Source organism: Dendrobates tinctorius, unplaced genomic scaffold (assembly GCF_039654945.1).
Source record: "Dendrobates tinctorius isolate UK_male_01 unplaced genomic scaffold, ASM3965494v1 ptg000162l, whole genome shotgun sequence".
Lineage (NCBI taxonomy): Eukaryota > Metazoa > Chordata > Amphibia > Anura > Dendrobatidae > Dendrobates > Dendrobates tinctorius.
Genome location: NW_027361829.1, coordinates 15,163,020 through 15,186,088, shown reverse-complemented (window position 1 = coordinate 15,186,088; position 23,069 = coordinate 15,163,020). Strand labels below are relative to the sequence as shown.

Genomic DNA, 23,069 nt, shown 5'->3' with positions numbered 1-23,069 from the left:
TTCAGTAATAAGATTTGATGTTTTTGGCATTCCAAAGGGCACTGTAGGTGTGTTTCCTGGCCTCCACTCCCTGCCGACTTTGCTTCCCCATTGACTTGCATTGGGTTTCGTGTTTCAGTCGGCCTTCAACTTTTCACAAAAATCGTCCGATTTCGTTTGACCCGACTTTTGCAAAAGTCGGGTTTCATGAAACCCGACTCGACCCAAAAAAAGGCAAAGTCGCTCAACTCTAGGTATGACAGTTGTACAGGTAGTACCACCAATAGCACATGATACTAGCTCCTGTTCTTCCTACTCCTCCTCTTCCTCATTGTCACCCAATCCACATTGGGATGAGATGAGGCTGGGCTGTGTGTGATCACCCTGTATGGTTCCTTGCTCCATCTCATCGTGCTCCGCCTGCAATGCAACCTTTTTGATTGTGAGCAGAGAGCGTTTCAGAACACAGAGAAGCGGGATGGTGGTGGTAATTATGATGTCATCGCTGCTCACCATCTTGGAGTCCTCAACGTTTTGGAGGATAGTACATATGTCTGACATCCATGTCCACTCCTGAGGTCTTATGTGTGGAGTCTGAACTGAATACCGACGGCCTTGTTGATGCTGGTAGTCAACAACTGCCCTCTTCTGCTCACAAATCCTTCCCAACATCTGCAGTGTAGAGTTCCAATGTATGGGGACATCACACACCAGTCGATGAGCCGGAAGCTGAAAACGCTGAAGCACGGCAAGGGTGGGCCCAGAGGTGGCGTACTTTTACAAGCAGATCCGGCAGCTCTGGATAGGTTATAAGAAACCACTGAACCACGAGGTTAAGCACATAGGCTAGGCATAGTATGTGTGTGAGCTTGCCTCGCCTCAGAGCTACCACCAGGTTCCGGCCATTGTCACACCCAGCCATGTCGTGGCTGTAGGTTCAGCGGTGTCAGCCACAGATCTGCCTGCTCTTTCAGAGCTGTCCACAACTATTCAGCATTGTGCGGTTCGTCACCTAAGCATATTAGCTTCAGCACAGCCTGTTGCCACTTGACTGAGGCAGTGTTGCAGTGCAGTGCTTCCAGCTTGGGACTGATGTGGTCATTTCGGAGATGGAGGCTGAAGAGGAGGAGGTGCAGGAGTTGTAGACTGCAGGGGCAACCCTGATTGACCTAGGGCCCGCAATCCTTGGTTCTGGGAGGACGTGTTCCATCCCAAGGTCCGACTGGGTCCCGGTTTCCACTATGTTTACCCAGGGTGCCGTCAGCAAGTTGTACTGTCCCTGCCCACGAGCACTTGTCCACATGTCCATGGTTAGGTGGACTTTCCCAGTAACTGCATTGTTGAGGGCACGGCTAATGTAGTGGTACACTTGCTTGGATAATGCAGGGACAACACATCGGGAGAAATAGTGGTGGCTGGGGACTGAGTACCGAGGGACAGCCACCGCCATCAGGTTGCGGAAAGCTTCCGCCTCCACGAGCCTAAAAGGCAACATTTCGATCACAAGCAGTCATGAAAGGTGGGAATTTAGTAGCGTGGCCTGTGGGGCATTGGCGGCACATTAACGCTTGCATTTCAAGGACTAGGGTATGATCAGCTGAACGCTGCACTGGGACAAAGACATGGATGTGCTTGATCATGGTGCTAGTTGAGTGTTTGCAAGGACAGGTGCAGGCCAGGAGGCGTCTTTATATGCACCATGGACAAGGGATTGGCTTGCATGCACAACAGTGGAAGAAGCAATCGTGTCACCCGCAGACATTGTTCCTGGACCCTGGGGTTCGGCCCACAAAGTCGAGTGCTTTGCTGCCATGTGCCTGATCATGCTGATGGTGGTCAGGCTAGTATTTTTGCTACACCTGCTGATACTAGCGTGGCAGGTGATGCAAATCGACTTTTTGAGGTTATTGGCAGAGTCTTTAAAAAACAACCAGACTCGGGAAAACCTAACAGTTGTCCCGGCAACTTCCGTCGTGTTGGTGTTACGGGGAATATTTACCCACCTTCTGTCTGTGGCCACCACATTGCTTCTTCCTGCCTGTTGTGGTGCTACGCCTCCCTCCCCCTGTGTGCTGCTGTCCTCGCTCTGCATACCCTCCTGCCAGATTGGGTTAGTTACTATATCATCCACCACTTTGTATTCCACTTCCGCTTCCTGGTTCTCCTCCTGACTTTCTAGCAATTGTATCTCATCATCGTTCACCTCTTGTGACACTTTCCCACAGTTGCCTTCATGTGACCTTGGCTACTCAAATATTTAGGCATCGCTACACGTGAACGCCTCTTGCCCCGCTTCAAGTGGACCGGGCGAGAGGCCCGAATCTATAAGTGGAAAAGTCAACAGCTCTTCGGAGTGTGCAAGTGTGAGATCAGTTGTCTCTGGGCACTCAACATGGTGGGAGGAAGGAGGATCAGGCTGAGGAATATATGGTTCAGACACGGCTACTGAGACTTGACCGTGTGGAAGACCGGGTGGTGGTGGTGACAAAGTGACTAGAAGCATTATTCGCTATATAACCAACAACCTTTTAACACTGCTCTGGGTTCAATAGTGGTGTGCTGTGGTCCCCTAGTAATTGGGACAGGAAGGTTGGGAGAAAAGATGAGGGTGTTTGGTGTGGCCCAATTTCAGCTTGCCCACGGCCTCGGCCTCTGTATGCAGCATCACCATCACGTCCAGTTCCCCGTCCCTTGCCAGGCACCGTGCCTATTTTAAATGGAGGACAATATTTTTCACATTCACTACAAATGACTGAATTTGGAGCGAACTTATATGTGATGCATATGATGGAAAACGACAGTTTTAAATAGCTGACCTGTAGGTAACTATTTTTAACAGCAAATTGGTGTCAATAACTTTGCTAACACTGCAACAAAATTTAAATGGAGGCCAGAAATGGCAGAATATGGAGCGCACTTATATGTGATCTGTGTGACAGACAAACCAGTTTTAAATAGCTGGCCTGTAGGTAACTATTTTTAACAGCAAACTGGTTTCAATAACTTCGATAACACACTGTAATAACATTTAAATGGAGGCCAGAAATGGCACAATTTTGAGTGCACTTATATGTGATCCATGTGACGGATAAACCACAGTTTTAAATAGATGGATTTTTAGTGCTGCAATATTGAAAGGATCTGGCTGTATTCTGCAGTGCCAACAAGCAAATGGAGAAGAAGCATGGTGTTCTCTGGATTGCTTTTTAAGCAAATAATCAGGATTAAGATCCCAAAAAAATTATTCCTGGCCCCTGATACCTGGGGCTAAATCTAGAAATATCTGTAAAAGCAGCAGCAGCAGACAGAACTGGAATGGACTATCTTGCTATATGACTGCAGTCTGCCACATACACTGCCTGCCTGCCTAGCACTGATATCTATGCAGCTGGATTAGTCCTCAGAAGGACTGTTAGTTGAGATGGATATGTGTATAATATATTGTGGTATACCCACACTAAGTATGAAGCAAACAAATCTCTCCCTAGCTCAACAGCAACTCTCCCAACCCTGCCTGATTCCGGAGCAGCCTGGGACGAGCATGGTGGTGCCAGGTCTGACATACACCTGATGACGTCACTATAGTGCCACAACCAACATGGCTGCGGCATTACAGTATGTGGCAGACAATCCCGGCATGTTCATTGGCTGTCTAAAGAGCACCAAACATGCAGGGAGGGGACCCGAGCTCCCGCCGAGCAACCCCGTAAATACTCAGTGAGATGCTCGGGTGAGTACCGGAGTACTGAGTAGTGGCAAACATGCTCACTTATCACTAGTCATGACCTTATATTGTTTGTGCTGGTAAAAACGCTAATAAATTATAGTTCATAGTTTTTTTTTGCTTTCACATATTGCAAACTCCTATATAACCAACATTGCTGCGAGAGTGATTTTCCATTCATGGATTGTGTTTTGTTGCTTGCAATGCCTAGGTCTCTGCAATAAGATAATCTGTGCTTTTATGAATGAACATTTCATTAATACCAAGCCCTCTTACAACTGTTTACTTTGTCTCTTCATGTAGGCTTTACAAAGTGCACTGTCAAGTGGAAGTGACAAAGGAGGATGTTTTCTTTGGGGGAAGGTACACAAAGTAAACACAGTATCATCATCATTCAACTTCCCCAAATGGAGTGACAGGGCAGGGAGCTGAGCCAAATAACTTCATGAAAAGTAAAGCAGTTAAGCCAGCTCATGTATTCTGATTGACTATATGACCCCTTGAGTCAGCAGATGCATGTATCATGGAAAACATGTTTACAGTTCATATTCTTTTAAGGAATGAACAAGAATCTGTCTTTTAGCTATACGTGAGCTCATATCAACAATAATTTTCTGTATTTGCATTTTTCATGAGTCATTAACGCCATAACTTTTAATCCTTAACCAAAATTTTTAATGGAGGCTTGTCCCTCATCAGTGTAAAGCAGAAACTCTGATCCAGCTAAGTGAGAGGCTGCTGACTGTTGGTGTAAGGCTATGTGCACACGCTGCGGATTCTGCTGCGGTTCTGCAGCGGATTTGGCCGCTGCAGGTCCGCAGCAGTTTTTGCTGCGGTGTACAGTACCATTATTCCCTATGGGAATAAAAAAACGCAGTGTAGACGGTGCAGATTTTTCCACACGGTTTTCCTGCGGTTTTGAAACCGCAGAAAGAATTGACATGTCAATTCTTTCTGCGGATTCTGCTGCGGTTTGCCATCTCCTCCATTGTGGAAATGAAAAACTGCAGAGCAATCCGCAGATTTACCTGCGGATTTTAAAAAATCCGCGCGGCCAAATCCGCACCCCATTACGCAGCGTGTGCACGTAGCCTAAGAGGGATTGTTTCTCCTTGTAGAGTGTGCCAAGCTAGCATAAGGACACGTGGCAAGACTCGTTAAATTGTCAATCTGAACTTTTAGAGGAATGTAGAGGTATAAACTGCAACAATCTCAAGATGACTAGAGTGACTCTCCAGAACACTTTCTCAAATGAAGCCAGGAAAAGAATGAAGATTCTATTGCTTGCATGGAGGGAAGTCAGACACAGGTTTATATAATGGAAGGGTGTGGTTTCAATAAGCAGAACTCTAAACCCTTTTCATGCCATGAGAAACCTGTTAACTCATGAAGATTTAAAGAGGGCCTGTGCTCAGTTAATCACAGTGAAGACAGTAAAGAGGGCCTGTGCTCAGTTAATCACAGTGATCTTCCAATCTCAGATGTGCCACAGGTCCCAGCAGAATTTGGCATATTCATGACATGTATACCTAAATGTTATAGATATGAATCTATCATGTACCTATGTGTGGGATATATAAGCAAAAAATGGTCTGTGCAAAGGACGATATAGAAACATATGGAAAAATGCACATAGAGAACTTGCAAGTTAAAAAGTTAAATTTTATTTGATCTAAAATTAAAACTTCCAACATGGAAAATCGAGGGCAGGGGTGTAATGCAGCAACAATAGCCAATGAGTGGCAGCACAGCTCAGCTGGGTCAATGAGAAAAAATATGAAGCATACAAAAATACACAGGACAGGCTTATGGCAATGTACAATATGCAATGTTAAATGCAGTAATAAGGTAAATGAAATAGTATCATCAGAAGTCTGGCTGCAAAGTAAAATAATAATACAAACATAAGCTAAGTAAAATAAACCCAATGCATGCTAAGACAATGAAATGAAATAAGTAGCATACCTCAGCCTATCAGTGGTGTCACTTTCCCGACAAGCGTTTTGCCGGGAGTGCATTTGGGTCGCCCTCCCAGGGCTGCGGGGTACTCGGTACTGGGCCGGTATCAGTGGGATGTGTCACGGTGGCGGTGACCCAGACCGTGGCCCTGGGCGCCCAAGTAAATAGGGGGATGTGAAAGGTGAAAGGTAGTTAAATGAATAGTTTGTGACGCCACCTGTGGTGTTCGTCAAGGGAGGTGTTAAGCCGATGCTGCAGACAGATCCTCCGGGACAGATGGTGTGGTGCAGCAATGATGGTATAGCCCTCCACAGGCAGGGCTGTTGTCCCAGCACAGTGTAGATGTGGAGACACTTAGATGTTGTAGTGTTTGGTGCAGGGGATGTAGCAGTGCCAGGCAGACGGACGCAGGAAGGAATGGAGGACACCAGGTCATGTAGTTCCAATGTCTTTAGTGCCCGCTTCTGTGCCGTGTCCTCCGGGTCAGGGACTCAGTCAACCTCCAGGCTCCCTTCCACACTCCGCCAACTTATGTGCCTTTTCTGAACGTCTCCTCTATAGCGCCTTTAAGTGTGAAGATCTCCTAGTACTGTGTTACACTGGAGTTCCTCCTGACAGATGTTCCCAAGAACTCTACTTGCATGGCAGACAGCTGTAGCCTGCTTCGGGGACTCTCTACTCCTAAGTCCCGGCTCTCTATCCGCGTTGCTGTTGTGCCCTCAAGTCTTAGATGGGAGTAGTGCATTTACAGCCCACTACTCCACCGGTGTCTGCTGCAGAACCATTAGTGTCCACACAACCTCGGGGACTGGGCCCCGGCCTTGCGCTTAGAAGTTCTAGGCAGGGTTCTTCCTCTAACCCACGTCCTCTGTGTTCCCTTTTACTCCTACGTTCCGTACTTGTCTTTCTCTCCTATGGATGCTAAGGCTTCAGTTCAATGTCCTTCTCCTTCTTTCCTTTCCCGTGCCAGCTGGGTCAGATCACTGAGGCAACTGCAGCACTCCTTCCTCCATCCCTCTTCCAGGGATCCCCACTCCTCCCGAGTGGCTTCCTCTCTCACTGACCTCCTGTCAGACTGAACTGTCATCCTAAACCATCTGGCTCATATATATATAGTTTGCTGAACTACTGTGAGTGTTGGAGCGTGGTCAGGAGCCTCCAACTTACCTGGATGGTGGGGCACCACACCTTAGGAGAAGGTGCAGTACCTCTGTGGCGACTGAGCTCAAGGGCGCCACACCTTCTTTTGGGCTCATACCCATGTGCAAGAAAAAAACGGTCCGCGTGGTATGCGAGTGTCATGCGAGTGACATGCATATGACATGTGAATGCAATCCGTATGAAATGCGATTTTATCATAAGCTTTTACATACAGGAGTTCTCCCTATGTAAACACTCATGTTAAAATAGCATTGTAAAAAAAACTGTACATATTGTTTAAAAAACAAATAATCATATATATATATATATACAGTGGGGAAAAAAAGTATTTAGTCAGTCAGCAATAGTGCAAGTTCCACCACTTAAAAAGATGAGAGGTGTCTGTAATTTACATCATAGGTAGACCTCAACTATGGTGACAAACTGAGAAAAAAAAATCCAGAAAATCACATTGTCTGTTTTTTTTTCATTTTATTTGCATATTATGGTGGAAAATAAGTATTTGGTCAGAAACAAAATTTCATCTCAATACTTTGTGATATATCCTTTGTTGGCAATGACAGAGGTCAAACGTTTTCTGTAAGTCTTCACAAGGTTGCCACACACTGTTGTTGGTATGTTGGCCCATTCCTCCATGCAGATCTCCTCTAGAGCAGTGATGTTTTTGGCTTTTCGCTTGGCAACACGGACTTTCAACTCCCTCCAAAGGTTTTCTATAGGGTTGAGATCTGGAGACTGGCTAGGCCACTCCAGGACCTTGAAATGCTTCTTACGAAGCCACTCCTTCGTTGCCCTGGCGGTGTGCTTTGGATCATTGTCATGTTGAAAGACCCAGCCACGTTTCATCTGCAATGCCCTTGCTGATGGAAGGAGGTTTGCACTCAAAATCTCACGATACATGGCCCCATTCATTCTTTCATGTACCCGGATCAGTCGTCCTGGCCCCTTTGCAGAGAAACAGCCCCAAAGCATGATGTTTCCACCACCATGCTTTACAGTAGGTATGGTGTTTGATGGATGCAACTCAGTATTCTTTTTCCTCCAAACACGACAAGTTGTGTTTCTACCAAACAGTTCCAGTTTGGTTTCATCAGACCATAGGACATTCTCCCAAAACTCCTCTGGATCATCCAAATGCTCTCTAGCAAACTTCAGACGGGCCCGGACATGTACAGGCTTAAGCAGTGGGACACGTCTGGCACTGCAGGATCTGAGTCCATGGTGGCGTAGTGTGTTACTTATGGTAGGCCTTGTTACTTTGGTCCCAGCTCTCTGCAGTTCATTCACTAGGTCCCCCCGCGTGGTTCTGGGATTTTTGCTCACCGTTCTTGTGATCATTCTGACCCCACGGGGTGGGATTTTGCATGGAGCACCCGATCGAGGGAGATTATCAGTGGTCTTGTATGTCTTCCATTTTCTAATTATTGCTCCCACAGTTGATTTCTTCACTCCAAGCTGGTTGGCTATTGCAGATTCAGTCTTCCCAGCCTGGTGCAGGGCTACAATTTTGTTTCTGGTGTCCTTTGACAGCTCTTTGGTCTTCACCATAGTGGAGTTTGGAGTCAGACTGTTTGAGGGTGTGCACAGGTGTCTTTTTATACTGATAACAAGTTTAAACAGGTGCCATTACTACAGGTAATGAGTGGAGGAAAGAGGAGACTCTTAAAGAAGAAGTTACAGGTCTGTGAGAGCCAGAAATCTTGATTGCTTGTTTCTGACCAAATACTTATTTTCCACCATAATATGCAAATAAAATGAAAAAAAACAGACAATGTGATTTTCTGGATTTTTTTTTCTCTATTTGTCTCCCATAGTTGAGGTCTACCTATGATGTAAATTACAGACGCCTCTCATCTTTTTAAGTGGTGGAACTTGCACTATTGCTGACTGACTAAATACTTTTTTTCCCCACTGTATATATATATATATATGGCATCGTGATTGCTCGCTAATTCCGCCTCCGGCACAGTAGCTCCGCCCCCCACCACATCACCACACACAATCTCGCCCCCCACCACATTACCACACATAATCCCGCCCCCCACCACATCACCACACATAATCCCGCCACCCCACCACATCACCACACATAATCCCGCCCCCTTCCACATTACCACACATAATCCCGCCCCCCACCACATTACCACACATAATCCCTCCCCCCCACCACATCACCACACATAATCCCTCCCCCACCACATCACCACACATAATCCCACCCCACACCACATCACCACACATAATCCCGCCCCACACCACATCACCACATATAATCCCGCCCCCACCACATCACCACACATAATCCCGCCCCACCACATCACAACACATAATCCCGTCCCCCACCACATCACCACACATAATCCCGCCTGCCCACCACATCAACACACAATCCCACCCCCCACCACATCACCACACATAATCTCGGACCCCACCACATCACCACACATAATCCCGCCCTTATGTTTTGTTATGAAATTTGTTTAGATGCTGGAATGAATAAAAAATGCACATCTTACTGAATCCAGTTTGTTTTTGATTTTACACTGTGAATAAAATGTATCATTAGTATTATTCAGATTTTTAATGATTATTATTGTTATTGACTTTACCACCTGCATAAGCGCTATTGAATGTTGTCATTATTTTCTTTAGTTTAATCACCAGCAGCGTTAATTAGATAGCAATGAGCGTGCCGAGCGTTAGCTGGCTGGAAACAGCTAGTATACATATATATATATATATATATATATATATATATATATATATATATAGTAAGCTTGCGAGCAGGGCCCTCATTCCTCTTGGTATCTGTTATGATCTATGTGATTATTGTTATGCTGTAATGTCTATTGTCTGTACAAGTCCCCTCTGAAATGTAAAGTGCTGCGGAATATGTCGGCGCTATAGAAATAAAATGTATTATTATTATTAGTAGATAAACCCCCCCTGCACATGTGATAGCCGTGTGCGGCCAAAGGTCAACATAATCCCCTATTCCTGACAATATACATATATGTATATATATATATAAATAGATAGACAAAAAAAACGACCAGCACCTCTTAGTGTGGACACATGTAAGCTGCAAAAACTGCACAATATAGACAAAAAGAATACAGCAGCACATGTGCATGAATCTAGGCCATGTGAAAACACAGAAAAACAAATTTTTAAACTTACAGTATGATGAAAATGCAGAGCATAGAGAAATACATAGTAGAATAGCTGGTAATTCATTTGTTGGCGTCTGTAAAATCATTACAGAACCCGACAGGATATGAGACATGGTTTACATACAGTACACCATTGCATATCCTTTAGATTTATATATGTCCCTCACTAATAATGTTAGTAGTGTGTGTGTGTAAAATTTTAAAGCTGTAGGTGTTGAAGGATTAATTCATGGTAAAAACTGTTGTGGGCTCCAGCTCAATTTTCTCCGCCAGAGAGGGCAAGTCAGTGACTGAGGGCAGATATTAATAGCCTAGAGATGGACCATGGTTATTGCCCCCCCTGGCTAAAAACATCTACCCCCAGCCACCCCAGAAAAGGCGCATCTGTAAGTGATGTCAGCGGTAGTCACTGAGGCTGCGCAGACTCCCCGCCTGACCTGCGGTGAACTGACAGCGTGGGAAAATGTTCAGAAACTTTCCCATGCTACTAAGTTCATGTACGGTCAGGCGGTGAGGCTGTGTAGGCAGCTTTTCATTCATTCCTCCATAGTTTACAGCTGGGCCAGTCGCATTAGCACCGCTCCTGGTTGAAAACTATTTAATCCCTTGAGATGGAATGCAGCATGGAACATGACTGCATGGCAGATAGGTATGGAATATTGTTGCTTTTTCATTTTGGATTTTTTTTACAGGAGAACAAGGGCTTTGATTGTATTGGGAATTTAAAAAAGATGGCAAAAATGTGTGTTTAATTAATTCATTAAAATACTTTTTCTTAATGTGTTTGTTGTTTTTTTTAACCCTTTCAGACTATAGGATTAATAATGGATAGGTGTCTTATTGACACCTCTCCATTAATAACCAGGCTTAATGTCACTTTACAATAGCAAGGTGATATTAACCCCTTATTACCCCATATGCCACCCTGTTATGAATGGGTCACCGAGGAGGAAAGCGCAATAGGCTATGCTACCAGAACACCAGAGAGGTAGATCACTCAGCGGATTCCAGACCCCTGATCTTAACAACACAACTAGCAGTAGACGTAAAGCGTTCCTACACAGCCCTAGACACTTTGTCACAGCCGGAGGACTAACTAAGCCTAAAGGCAGAAAGGTGAAATCTAAACTGTCCCGGAGCAGATCCCCAAAGGAATAGACAGCCCCCAAACAAATATTGTCGGTGAGACAAGATGAAGCACCGACACAGACAGAAAATAGACTGAGCAAATGATGGGGCCCACACTGACTAGATAGGACAGGACAGAAAAGGCACTGTCTGCAATCACGCAAAAACCCTAAAATTTCCAACACGACTGATGTACAAAAATACTGAGGTTTGCACAACCTCGACCCCACTATATCAGCACTCAGGTGTGAACTGGCGGTTAGCAACAGGCTAATACAGCAGGGAACTGAGCAAACAAACACAAGATACAAAAATACAGGGCAGGAGCCAGCAGCCCCAGGAGGAGCAAGCCGACCCCCGACAGCAAGGCAAAACCAAATGCAAAGGATTTAGCAAAGGAAACTTAGCTGAAAAAATGATCGATTGGGCAGGAGACAGATATCCTCACTAAGCACAGAAAGGAGTATCACCGGCAGCCACTGAGAGAAGCTTGCTCGCTAATGTACTCCCAGTCACTACCTCCACTTCGCCAATCATCCTCTGCAGCTGTTGGATTAACATCCTGTCGACCAGCTCCACTACCAGCAATATCCACCAGAGGGAGCCCTGCCACAAAAGTCAGATTTAGAGAGTTCACAACACCACCCACTACAGGGCAATGGGAAGAGAGAGGGTAAGTGCTGGAATTGGCGTATCTTACAGATGCGCCTTTTCTGGCGTGGCTGGGGGCAGATGTTTTTAGCCAGGTGGGCCAATAACAATGATCCCTTTCTAGGCTATTAATATCTGCCCTCAGTCACTGGATTTCCCTCTCTTGAGGAGAAAATAGCGCAGGAGCCCACGCAATTTTTTTCCGTGAATACATTCTTTTAGTAAATACATACAGGTCCCAAATTTAACACACAAATACTATTAACACTATTGCACACTGACATATATAAAGTATAAAAAGCTAACTGCTTTGCAATGGTTTACTGTATGTAAACTATGTCTCCTATCCTATCGGGTTCTGCAATGATTTTACTGAAGAATATATATATATAAACAAATAATATACATCTAATATATCTACATACAGTTGTGGCCAAAAGTATTGACACCCCTGCAATTCTGTCAGATAATACTGTTTCTTCCTGAAAATGATTGCAAACACAAATTCTTTGGTATTATTATATTCATTTAATTTGTCTTAAATGAAAAAACACAAAAGAGAATGAAGCAAAAAGCAAAACATTGATCATTTCACACAAAACTCCAAAAATGGGCCAGACAAAAGTATTGGCACCCTCAGCCTAATACTTGGTTGCACAACCTTTAGCCAAAAGAACTGCGACCAACCGCTTCCGGTAACCATCAATGAGTTTCTTACAATGCTCTGCTGGAATTTTAGACCATTCTTCTTTGGCAAACTGCTCCAGGTCCCTGATATTTGAAGGGTGCCTTCTCCAAACTGCCATTTTTAGATCTCTCCACAGGTGTTCTATGGGATTCAGGTCTGGACTCATTGCTGGCCACCTTAGAAGTCTCCAGTGCTTTCTCTCAAACCATTTTCTAGTGCTTTTTGAAGTGTGTTTTGGGTCATTGTCCTGCTGGAAGACCCATGACCTCTGAGGGAGACCCAGCTTTCTCACACTGGGCCGTACATTATGCTGCAAAATTTGTTGGTAGTCTTCAGACTTCATAATGCCATGCACACGGTCAAGCAGTCCAGTGCCAGAGGCAGCAAAGCAACGCCAAAGCATCAGGGAACCTCCGCCATGTTTGACTGTAGGGACCGTGTTCTTTTCTTTGAATGCCTCTTTTTTTCTCCTGTAAATTCTATGTTGATGCCTTTGCCCAAAAAGCTCTACTTTTGTCTTATCTGACCAGAGAACATTCTTCCAAAACGTTTTAGGCTTTTTCAGGTAAGTTTTGGCAAACTCCAGCCTGGCTTTTTTATGTCTCGGAGTAAGAAGTGGGGTCTTCCTGGGTCTCCTACCATACAGTCCCTTTTCATTCAGACGCCGACGGATAGTACGGGTTGACACTGTTGTACCCTTGGACTGCAGGGCAGCTTGAACTTGTTTGGATGTTAGTCGAGGTTCTTTATCCAACATCCGCACAATCTTGCGTTGAAATCTTTTGTCAATTTTTCTTTTCCGTCCACATCTACGGAGGTTAGCCACAGTGCCATGGGCTTTAAACTTCTTGATGACACTGCGCACGGTAGACACAGGAACATTCAGGTCTTTGCAGATGGACTTGTAGCCTTGAGATTGCTCATGCTTCCTCACAATTTGGTTTCTCAAGTCCTCAGACAGTTCTTTGGTCTTCTTTCTTTTCTCCATGCTCAATGTGGTACACACAAGGACACAGGACAGAGGTTGAGTCAACTTTAATCCATGTCAACTGGCTGCAAATGTGATTTAGTTATTGCCAACACCTGTTAGGTGCCACAGGTAAGTTACAGGTGCTGTTAATTACACAAATCAGAGGAGCATCACATGATTTTTCGAACAGTGCCAATACTTTTGTCCACCCTCTTTTTTATGTTTGGTGTGGAATTATATCCAATTTGGCTTTAGGACAATTCTTTTTGTGTTTTTTCATTTAAGACAATAGAAATGACGATAATAATATCAAAAAATTTGTGTTTGCAATCATTTTCAGGAAGAAGCTGAGGATTATCTGACAGAATTGCAGGGGTGTCAATACTTTTGGCCACAACTGTATAATCTATCTATCTATCTATCTAATCTATACATATAATATATATTTAAAAAAATATGACATCCTCCTCTTTACCTCTGCGCAGGTGTACCTTTACTCTGCCATATTGAGGGCAGAGTAAAGAACTGCAGTGCGCAGGGGCCGGACCTCTCTGAACTTTCCCGGCACCTGCGCACTGCAGTACTCTGCTCTGCCCTCCACAGGGCAGATAAAGTATGCCTGCGCAGGAACCGCAGCAGAAGTAAGGAGGAGGACGTCATCGCTAGAAGATGGGAGGCGACGGACCGGACCATGACACCCATCCGACCGGACCAGACCCATGGGTGAGTATAATCTAACTTGCTTTTTTTATCTTTCAGGTTACATCGGGGGCTTATCTACGCCATTACAGAATGCTGTAGATAAGCCCCTGATGGCGGTGGCCGCATCTCATATCGGAAAAATGAGGTGACAGATTCCCTTTAATGAGACTATAGCTCGGGAACGCTTCAACGAATCCCACTGATTCTGAGAATGTTTTTTCATGACATATTGTTCTTCATGTTAGTGGTGATATTTCTTCAATAAGATTTGCGTTTATTTATTAAAAAAATGGAAATTTGACAAAAATTTTGAAAATTTTGCCATTTTTAAACTTTTAATTTTTGTCATATTACACAAAATAGTTCATAAATAACTTTTCCCACATATCTACTTTACATTATCACAATTTTGGAAACATAATCTTCTTTGTTAGGACGTTATAAGGGTTAAAAGTTGACCAGCGATTTCTCATTTTTCCAACAAAATTTACAAAACCATTTTTTTTAAGTGAGTTTGGGGGGGGGGGTAAATATGACAGAAAATACCCAAAAGTGCCACAATTCTAAAAACTGCAGCCCTCAAGGTGCGCAAAACCACATTCAAGAAGTTTGTTAACCCTTCAGGTGCTTCACAAGAGCTAAAGCAATGTGGACGGAAAAACATTTACTTTTTTCACAAAAAATTTACTTTGGAACCAAACTTTTTTATTTTCACAAGGGTATCCGAAGAAAATGGACCACATATTTTTTGTGCAATTTCTCCTGAATACGCCGATACCCATATGTGGGGGAAAGCCATTGGGCGCATGGCAGGGCTCAGAAGGGAGGGAGCACCGTTTGACTTTTGAACACAAAATTGGCTGGAATCAATGGAAGGGACCATATAGCGTTTTGAGACTCCCTGATACTTCAGTGGAAACAGTGGAATCCTCCCAATTCTAACTCCAACCCCAACACACCCTGACCCTAATCCCAACTCTAACCATAAGACTACCAACAACCCTAACCCCAACACCATCCTAACCCCAACACCACAACCCTTGCCTCAACACAACCCTAACCCCAACACAACCCTAACCCCAATACAACCCTAACCCAAATCCTAGCCCCACCCCTAAGCCTAGCCCAACCCTAACCCTATATCTAACGCTAGTCCCAACCCTAACCCTAGCCCTACCCTATCCCTAGCTGTAACCATAGCTCCAACCCTAGCCTCAACCCTAACAACAACCCTAACCTTAGCCCCAACCCTAACCCTAGCTGTAACCCCAACTATAACCCCAACCATAACCCTAAACCTAGCCCAACCCTAACCTGAGCTATAACCCCAACTCTAACCCCAACCATAACCCTAGCCCCAACCCTAAGCCTATCTCTAACCCAAACCCTAACAATAGCCCCAACCCTAACCCTAATGGAAAAATTTAAATAAATACCTTTTTTTATTTTATTATTTTCATCTAAATAAGAAGGTGATAAAGGGGGGTTGATTTAGTTTTTTATTATTTTGTTAACTGTCAGAGGGTCTATCATAGTGATCAAAATTAACTAATAGGAAAAAATCGTAGTTACTTACCGATAACAGTATTTCTCTGATCCCATGACGGCACCACGGAGAGAGAGGGATCTGCCCTCAAGGACTGGAAACCTACAGATGAAAAAGGCGGTACCTCTCTCCCACATCAGTTGGTTTACAGAGCATTACACAGAACTTTCAGCTGCAACTCAAATGGTTATAAAAAATCCAAAATTAATCAAATTACTCAACTTAAGCTTAATAGAGGCAGCCTGTGGCTAAGTGCAAAAGCTAACTAACTCACTCTAATGTGCACACCTGTGTGTGTGAAGGGGATGTACCGGTGCCGTCATGGGATCAAAGAAATACCATTATCGGTAAGTAACTACGATTTTCTCTTTCCCCCACGACGGCACCACGGAGAGAATTACAAAGATTGTACATCTAGGGAGAGACCACCGCTTCCAGAGCCCTTTTCCCAAAGGTGAGATCTGAAGAGGCGGTCAAGTCTAGACGGTAATGTTTGAAAAATGTAGAGGGGGTAGACCAAGTGGCAGCTCTACATATCTATTCTATTGAAGCGCCGGCTTTCTCCGCCCAAGATGATGCCAGTGCCTTGGTTGAATGGGCCCTTACGTCCTCCGGGATGGCCGCCCCACAGGAGGAGTAGGATAGGGTGATGGCCTCTCTTATCCACCTCGCCAGTGTGGCCTTTGATGCTTTTTGACCCTTTCGAGGACCCTGAAAACAAACAGAGCCCTATCTTTCCTAAGCTCCCTTGTGGTTGTTAAATACTGGACCAGGCATCTTTTTACGTCTAAAGTGTGCCATACCTTCTCTGTTTTGTTTTTGGGATTGGGACAGAAGGAGGGTAGGGAGATTTCCTGGGTCCTATGAAACTGTGAGGATACCTTGGGGAGATATGCTGGGTCGGTTCTAAGAACTACCCTATCATAAAGACCTTGCGTGAAGGGTGAGTAGGCAGACAAAGCTTGTATATCACTAATGCGGCGGGTGGAAGTTAAGGCTACGAGGAGGCAGGTCTTAAGGGATAATATTTTTAAGGGAGCCTCCGCCAGGGGTTCGAAGGGAGATCTGGTTAGTGCGTTCAATACTAGGTTTAGATCCCAAGGGGGGGTGGTACGTAGGGGGATCGGCCTAGATCTACTTGCGGCCCTCATGAACCTCCTAACCCACCGATTCCCGGCTAAGTCATGATTATACAAAGCCCCTAAGGCCACCACCTGTACTTTCAGGGTGCTTGTAGCTAGTCCATTTTCCAACCCCTTCTGTAGGAATTCCAGAATTTACCCTATTGGGATCTCCCCCCGTTGGGTCAGAATCTGATATTGATATGAATTTTTTACTTACTTTCCCATATGCCATAGTGGTTACTGGTTTTCTACTTTGCAGTAACGTGGTTACCAAGTTTGATGAGAAGCCCCTATTGCTTAGGAGTTCCCTCTCAAAAGCCAATCTGTCATGTGTAGGTTTTTTATGTGTGGGTGATACACTGGTCCCTGGGATAGCAGGTCTGGAGATTCTGGCAGAACCCAGGGGTCTGTTACGGACATTCTTCTCAGCCAGGGGAACCATATTCTCCGGGGCCAGAAGGGTGCTATTACTACTACCATCGCTTTGTCCCCCCATATTTTCCTCGGTACTAAGGGAATAAGAGATATTGGAGGGAAAGCGTAAGCCAGATGATAATCCCAGGGAATCGTGAAGGCATCTAGAGCTACTGGGCCCCCCCGGGGATCTATTGAGCAGAAGGCTTCCAATTTCCGGTTCTGACTGTTTGCAAATAAGTCTATCTCTGGTCGGCCCCAGAGGTTCACAATCTGGTTGAAGACTGACTGGCTTAGTTCCCACTCCCCCTGCTTTAGGCGTGTTCTGCTCAAGAAGTCTGCTGTTCGGTTTTCCGACCCTTTTATGTGGAGGGCTGTCAGGGATTCCAGATTGTGTTCCGCTAGGTGAAAGATGGACTTTGTTACTTCCATCAGTGCTCGAGACCTGGTGCCCCCCTGGTGGTTTAGATATGCTACCACTACCTGGCTGTCTGAGAAGACCCTTGTGTGTTGGGAGCGAAGTGAGTCTAGAAAATGAACGAGAGCTAGTTTCACTGCCAGCAGCTCCTTCATGTTTGAGGAAACTGACTCTCTTTTTTGAGCCCAGGGCCCTTGCGCTACCTGGCTGTCTAGACGTGCACCCCACCCCCAGGGGCTTGCATCTGTAGTTAAGATTTTTGTCGTTGGTAACGCCCAAGGGACCCCCTTGGTTAGATTGGCTGGGTCTGTCCACCACGCTAAGGAGTGTATTGTGTTTGGTGAGATGTTTAACCGCCTGTCTAAATTCCCGTGTAGGGAAACGTCTGCGTCTAATATTTCCCACTGTAAGACTCGCGTGTGGCTTTGTGCCCACTGTACTGCTGGTATGCAGGCTGTCATTGACCCCAATAGAGACATTGCCTTTCTCAGGGTAGTTACTGGGGAAGCTATCACTTGTGACACCATCTGTGTCATCTTTTGAATCTTCGCCTGTGGAAGATAACATTTTTGTTCGGTTGAGTCCAGTATTCCCAAGTATTCCTGTACCTGACTTGGTACGAGTCTGGATTTGGGCAAATTTAGCATCCATCCTAGATTCACTAGAGATCCCATGACCATGTCCAACTGTTGCTTGCAGTGGTGAAAGGTTACACCTACTACTAAGAGATCGTCCAGGTATGGGACTATCAGGATGTTTCGCTCTCTTATGTGGGCCATTACTTCCGACATTATCTTTGTAAATACTCTTGGGGCAATAGCTAGCCCGAAGGGGAGAGCTCTGAACTGATAATGTTTTATCTCCCCTTGGATTGTCACCGCCACCCTGAGGTATTTCCTGTGGTCTCTGTGAATAGGTACATGGTAGTATGCGTCTCTCACGTCTAATACAGCCATGAAGCATGATGGGGGAAGCAATTTTACCCAAGATTTTATTGTTTCCATCTTGAAACGCTGAATTTCCAGGAACTTGTTCAGTCTCTTTAGATTTATTATGGTCCTGTTTGTTCCGTCTGCTTTCTGCGGAGAAAGAGAGGGGAGTAGAAGCCTTTGCCCCGTCCTGGTAGGGGACTTCTTGTAGTACCCACTTTCCCCTTAGGTTCGCGACCTCTTGTTGCAGAGCCAGCTGCTCGTGTGATGTCCTTTGGGGCGTTATCACAAAAAAATGGTTGGGGAGGGTATTGAATTTTAGTCTCAGTCCTTCTTTTATTATGTTCAGAATCCACGGGCTCGCGGATATTTTTTCCCAGGCCTGGAAGAAGTAGGATAATCTTCCCCCGACCCGGGGAGCACCTTCATTGTGGCTTTTTGTTATCGGGGGCTTTTTGAACATAAAGCCTTTGTTCTTATTTCTTTTATCCTCCCAACCTTTTCTGTTCCCTTTTGGGGGTCTTCGCCGCATAAATCTCCTGTTCTGAAAAGGCCGTTTGTATGCCTGATTAGGGAAACCGGGAAAGGATTTTTTCTTGTCTTCTCCAAGATGTCGTCTAACGTTGGGCCAAATAAGAACTCTCCCTCACATGGGATTGCACACAATTTGGTTTTAGTCTGCAGATCCCCCGGCCAGCATTTTAGCCATAAGGCACGTCTCGTGGCATTTGAGAAGGAGGCTGCTCTGGCCGCCAACTTAATTGAGTCTACTGACGCATCTGCCAGGAAAGCTGCTGCTCCCTTCATTACGGAAACTGACCTTTGTATTGTTTCCCTTGGGACTTTTATTTGGGAATCTAGGTGGTCTAACCAAACCATTAAGGCACGTGCCGTGCATGTGGCTGCTATGGCTGGCTTTAGTCCCCCTCCTGCCGCTTCCCAAGCGTTTTTAAAAAAGTTTTCTGCCTTTTTATCCATTGGGTCCTTCAGGGTACCCATATCTTCGAAAGGCAGTGCAAATTTTTTAGAAGCCTTTGCAACCGCCACATCCAGTTTAGGTGCTTTACTCCATAGGGAGCAGGCCGGATCATCAAAAGGGTATTTCCTCTTGGGTGTTAGGAGGGCTTTCTTGTCTGTTTTTTTCCATTCTCGTTTGATTAGAGAGTGGATTTTTTCATTCACCGGGAAAACTCTCCGTTTTTTTTGTTCCAGTCCACTGAACATTAACTCTTCCGCCGTTTTTTTAGGGCGTTCATCTACCAGCCCCATAGTTGTCCTTACGGCTTTTACCAGTGCGTCCGTCTCCTCAATAGGGAAGCAGCTGCGTCCCACTTCTGAGAATGATGATGATGACTGGGAGGATGATGAATAGCTCGAGTTAGATGATTCACTCCCTGATTCACTAACACTGGACTAGATCTATGCCTGGATCTACCTTTTTTCTTAGTGGTTCTAACGCCCTTGAGGGCGTCCTCTATCTGGGTCCTTATCAATGTTTTGAGGTCTGAAGCAAACCTCGGAGATTCCTCCTGTATAGTCTGCTCTATGCATGCTGCGCAGAGCTTTTACTGCCATGTAGGGGCCAGCTCCTCCGTGCCTATAGCATATACCATGTGCTTGGTTTTTGCTGTGTATTTGCGCCCCTGAGAAGAAAAAATTAATAATCGCACATTAGCATGCGGCTTTCACGGAGATCACTGACCCCCTTGTGGAACGAGAGGTACCGTCTCGGGCGTAGGGATTATTTCCACCGCTGAATCCACTTCTGGCTGTGCTGCCATGGTGGAGCTTTGGCTGCACCACGATCCTGTATGACCGCTGCTGCCGCGCTGCTGCGAGGAGTAGCGCTGGCATTGTTCTCGTGGCTGCCGCCCCTGCTTCGGGGATCGCTGCCGCGTCTCCTTCTCCTTCTGAGGCTTTCCACTCATAGTGATCGCCTCTCCTCTTTTAGTGGGGCTTTAATATATACTTTTTTTTTTTTAATTTGGCGCCTCCTCCCCGCTCTCTGAGCCCTCGCCGGAAGTGACGCCCGCGCATGTGCACTGCGGGATCTCCCAGCAATGCATCGCGATTCGCGACTCATTAAGAAAGCTGCTGCTCGCGCGCGTCTGGTACTGGCGTTCAGCAGCCCGCGGTGACCGCCGCCTCCCCCATCGCTGCAAGTCCTGCGGGCATATACCTTGCTCCTGGTGGCCGCCGCCACCCCCTCCGGGCCGCTTCCAGGGGTTCTGCCCCGACCCCTGTACCTTTTGCAGTCCCGGTGGCCGCCGACATCCTCCGCAGGCTGCTCCTTTTCTTCTGGGATCAGCAGGCTTCGTCCACGGATCTTCGCTGCCTCTCCCCCAGTCACCCTAAAGGCCCGCCGACCTCGGTGGTGGTGCTACAGGGGGAGCCTGCGCAAGGCCTCGACCCAGCCGAGGCAGGGAGCCCCGCTGCCTATCACCGGACTGGCTCGGTCCCCGGCATCCCACGTCGACTGCAGGTATGTGCTGTAGGTTCCCCGTCAGGGACAGGAAACCAACTGATGTGGGAGAGAGGTACCGCCTTTTTCATCTGTAGGTTTCCTGTCACTCTCTCTCCGTGGTGCCGTCATGGGGGAAAGAGAAATTTTAATGACGCCGAAGGCTGGGGCACATCACTGGGGGATGCAGAAGGGTTCAGAGACACCAGAGGTGCCAGGAACCCCATTTCTCTCTACTCTGAGTGTGAAAGCACAACCCCCATCTGTGGACATTGGTGTCACGGGGCAGTAGGGTGAAAACAGGAGACGTGGAACCTGAGCCCCTGAACTGCCCCTCAGGCTAAGGGGGCCCTGACTCTCTTTAACTTAGGGGTACACTTGATGGTAGTGAGGCCCAAGTCCCGACCTGTCCCTGTCTCCTGTTTAGCCCTGAGCTAACCTCCAACCACCTCCCCAGGAGGTGAGATAGGGAAAACGTGTACTACACCAAATAACAAACAAGAATAGATACGACAGGCACCTAAGGGTAAAATAAACTAAAAAACAAGACTTAGCTTCTCTCTGCTGCTAATGCTCTGAGCAGCAGAGTTAGGCACCAGAACAAGGGGATAGCTGGAGTTCCACTGCAACACAGTCTGCTCCTGAGTCAAGCTTGGTTGGTCTCCAAATGAATAATATCACCATCAGTGAGTGCAGCACCTGATGACCCTTTATAGGAAGGAGGGAGTAGTCACACCTGCTGCTGACTGACTAACATGTAGTAACACCAGCGGCCACCGGGGGAAAACTCAGCAGACTCACTAAACTTTTAGTAACACCAGCAGCCACTGGGGGCAAAAACCCATATTAACCCCCAAGGACCAGAAAGGAAAAAGGATTACATACGAGAGTCCAGACTCTGACACTGATCCCAAATGGATCGTGACAGTACACCTCCTTCAATTAGGGGCCTCTGGACCCTCAACACTGCACCTCACCAGAAAAACACCTACGGTGAGGACGCCTAGGTCCACCAGAGTTCACCTCAGTGACCACCTGACTCTCTAGTCACGCGACAGGCGCCGCGTGCATGGCCGCCTATCACCGGATAGTGACGTCATCTGGGGGGAGACGGTCTTTTCGCTTCAAGGGTGCAGAAGGAGAGTAGCAGAGGTGGTGGCCGTGCCTGGTGTTTCATTGTCCTGTGTGACACCTTTGCGGACCGGAGAACATGGTGGTAGTGGGGAAGACCAGCGCCATAGCGGCGGGCGTGTGCGGGGCGCTGTTCCTAGGTTACTGCATTTACTTCGACCGGAAAAGGAGAAGCGACCCTAATTTCAAGAACCGACTGCGAGAGAAGAGAAGAAAACAGAAACTTGCTAAAGAGCGAGCTGGACAGTCAAGGGTAAAACTGCCTGATCTTAAAGATGCTGAGGCTGTTCAGAAGTTTTTCCTGGAAGAAATTCAGCTTGGGGAGGAGATGCTTGCACAAGGTGACTTTGAGAAAGGAGTTGATCATTTAACAAATGCCATTGCCGTCTGTGGACAACCTCAACAGTTACTTCAGGTTTTGCAGCAGACTTTACCACCACAAGTCTTCCAAATGCTTCTGACCAAATTACCTACAATCAGTCAGAGGATTGGAAGTGTTCAGAGTCTGACTGAAGTTGATGTGTAGACAGTTTAGTTGTATTGCATTAAAATTTATTAGTATTGAACATGCCATTACTATAACAGCAAAACAACTGTATTTTATAATTGTTCTGTTACTATGCTTTAGTTACTTTGATGTCCAAACATTTGTACAATAGAAATATTGTTAAACTTGTTTTTATTGATATAAAAGGATGATTTTGGGAGGAGACACAGATTAGATATTAGAAAAAACTTTTTTACACTTAGAGTGATCAATGAGTGGAACAGGCTGCCACGAGAAGTGGTGAGTTCTCCTTCAATGGAAGTCTTCAAACAGAGGCTGGACAGACATCTAACTGGGATGATTTAGCGAATCCTGCTTTGAGCAGGGGGTTGGACCAGATGGCCCAGGAGGTCCCTTCCAACTC

General features: G+C 46.0%; 1 protein-coding gene across 1 annotated transcript; it reads left to right on the top strand.

The window, feature by feature from the left end:
- The first annotated feature begins 22,135 nt into the window (after positions 1-22,135).
- LOC141052568 (mitochondrial import receptor subunit TOM20 homolog) lies at positions 22,136-22,684 on the top strand. The gene has a single exon (XM_073549815.1). The coding sequence runs from the start codon at positions 22,238-22,240 to the stop codon at positions 22,682-22,684; it is 447 nt and encodes a 148-aa protein (XP_073405916.1). The 5' UTR covers positions 22,136-22,237.
- The last annotated feature ends 385 nt before the right edge of the window (positions 22,685-23,069 follow it).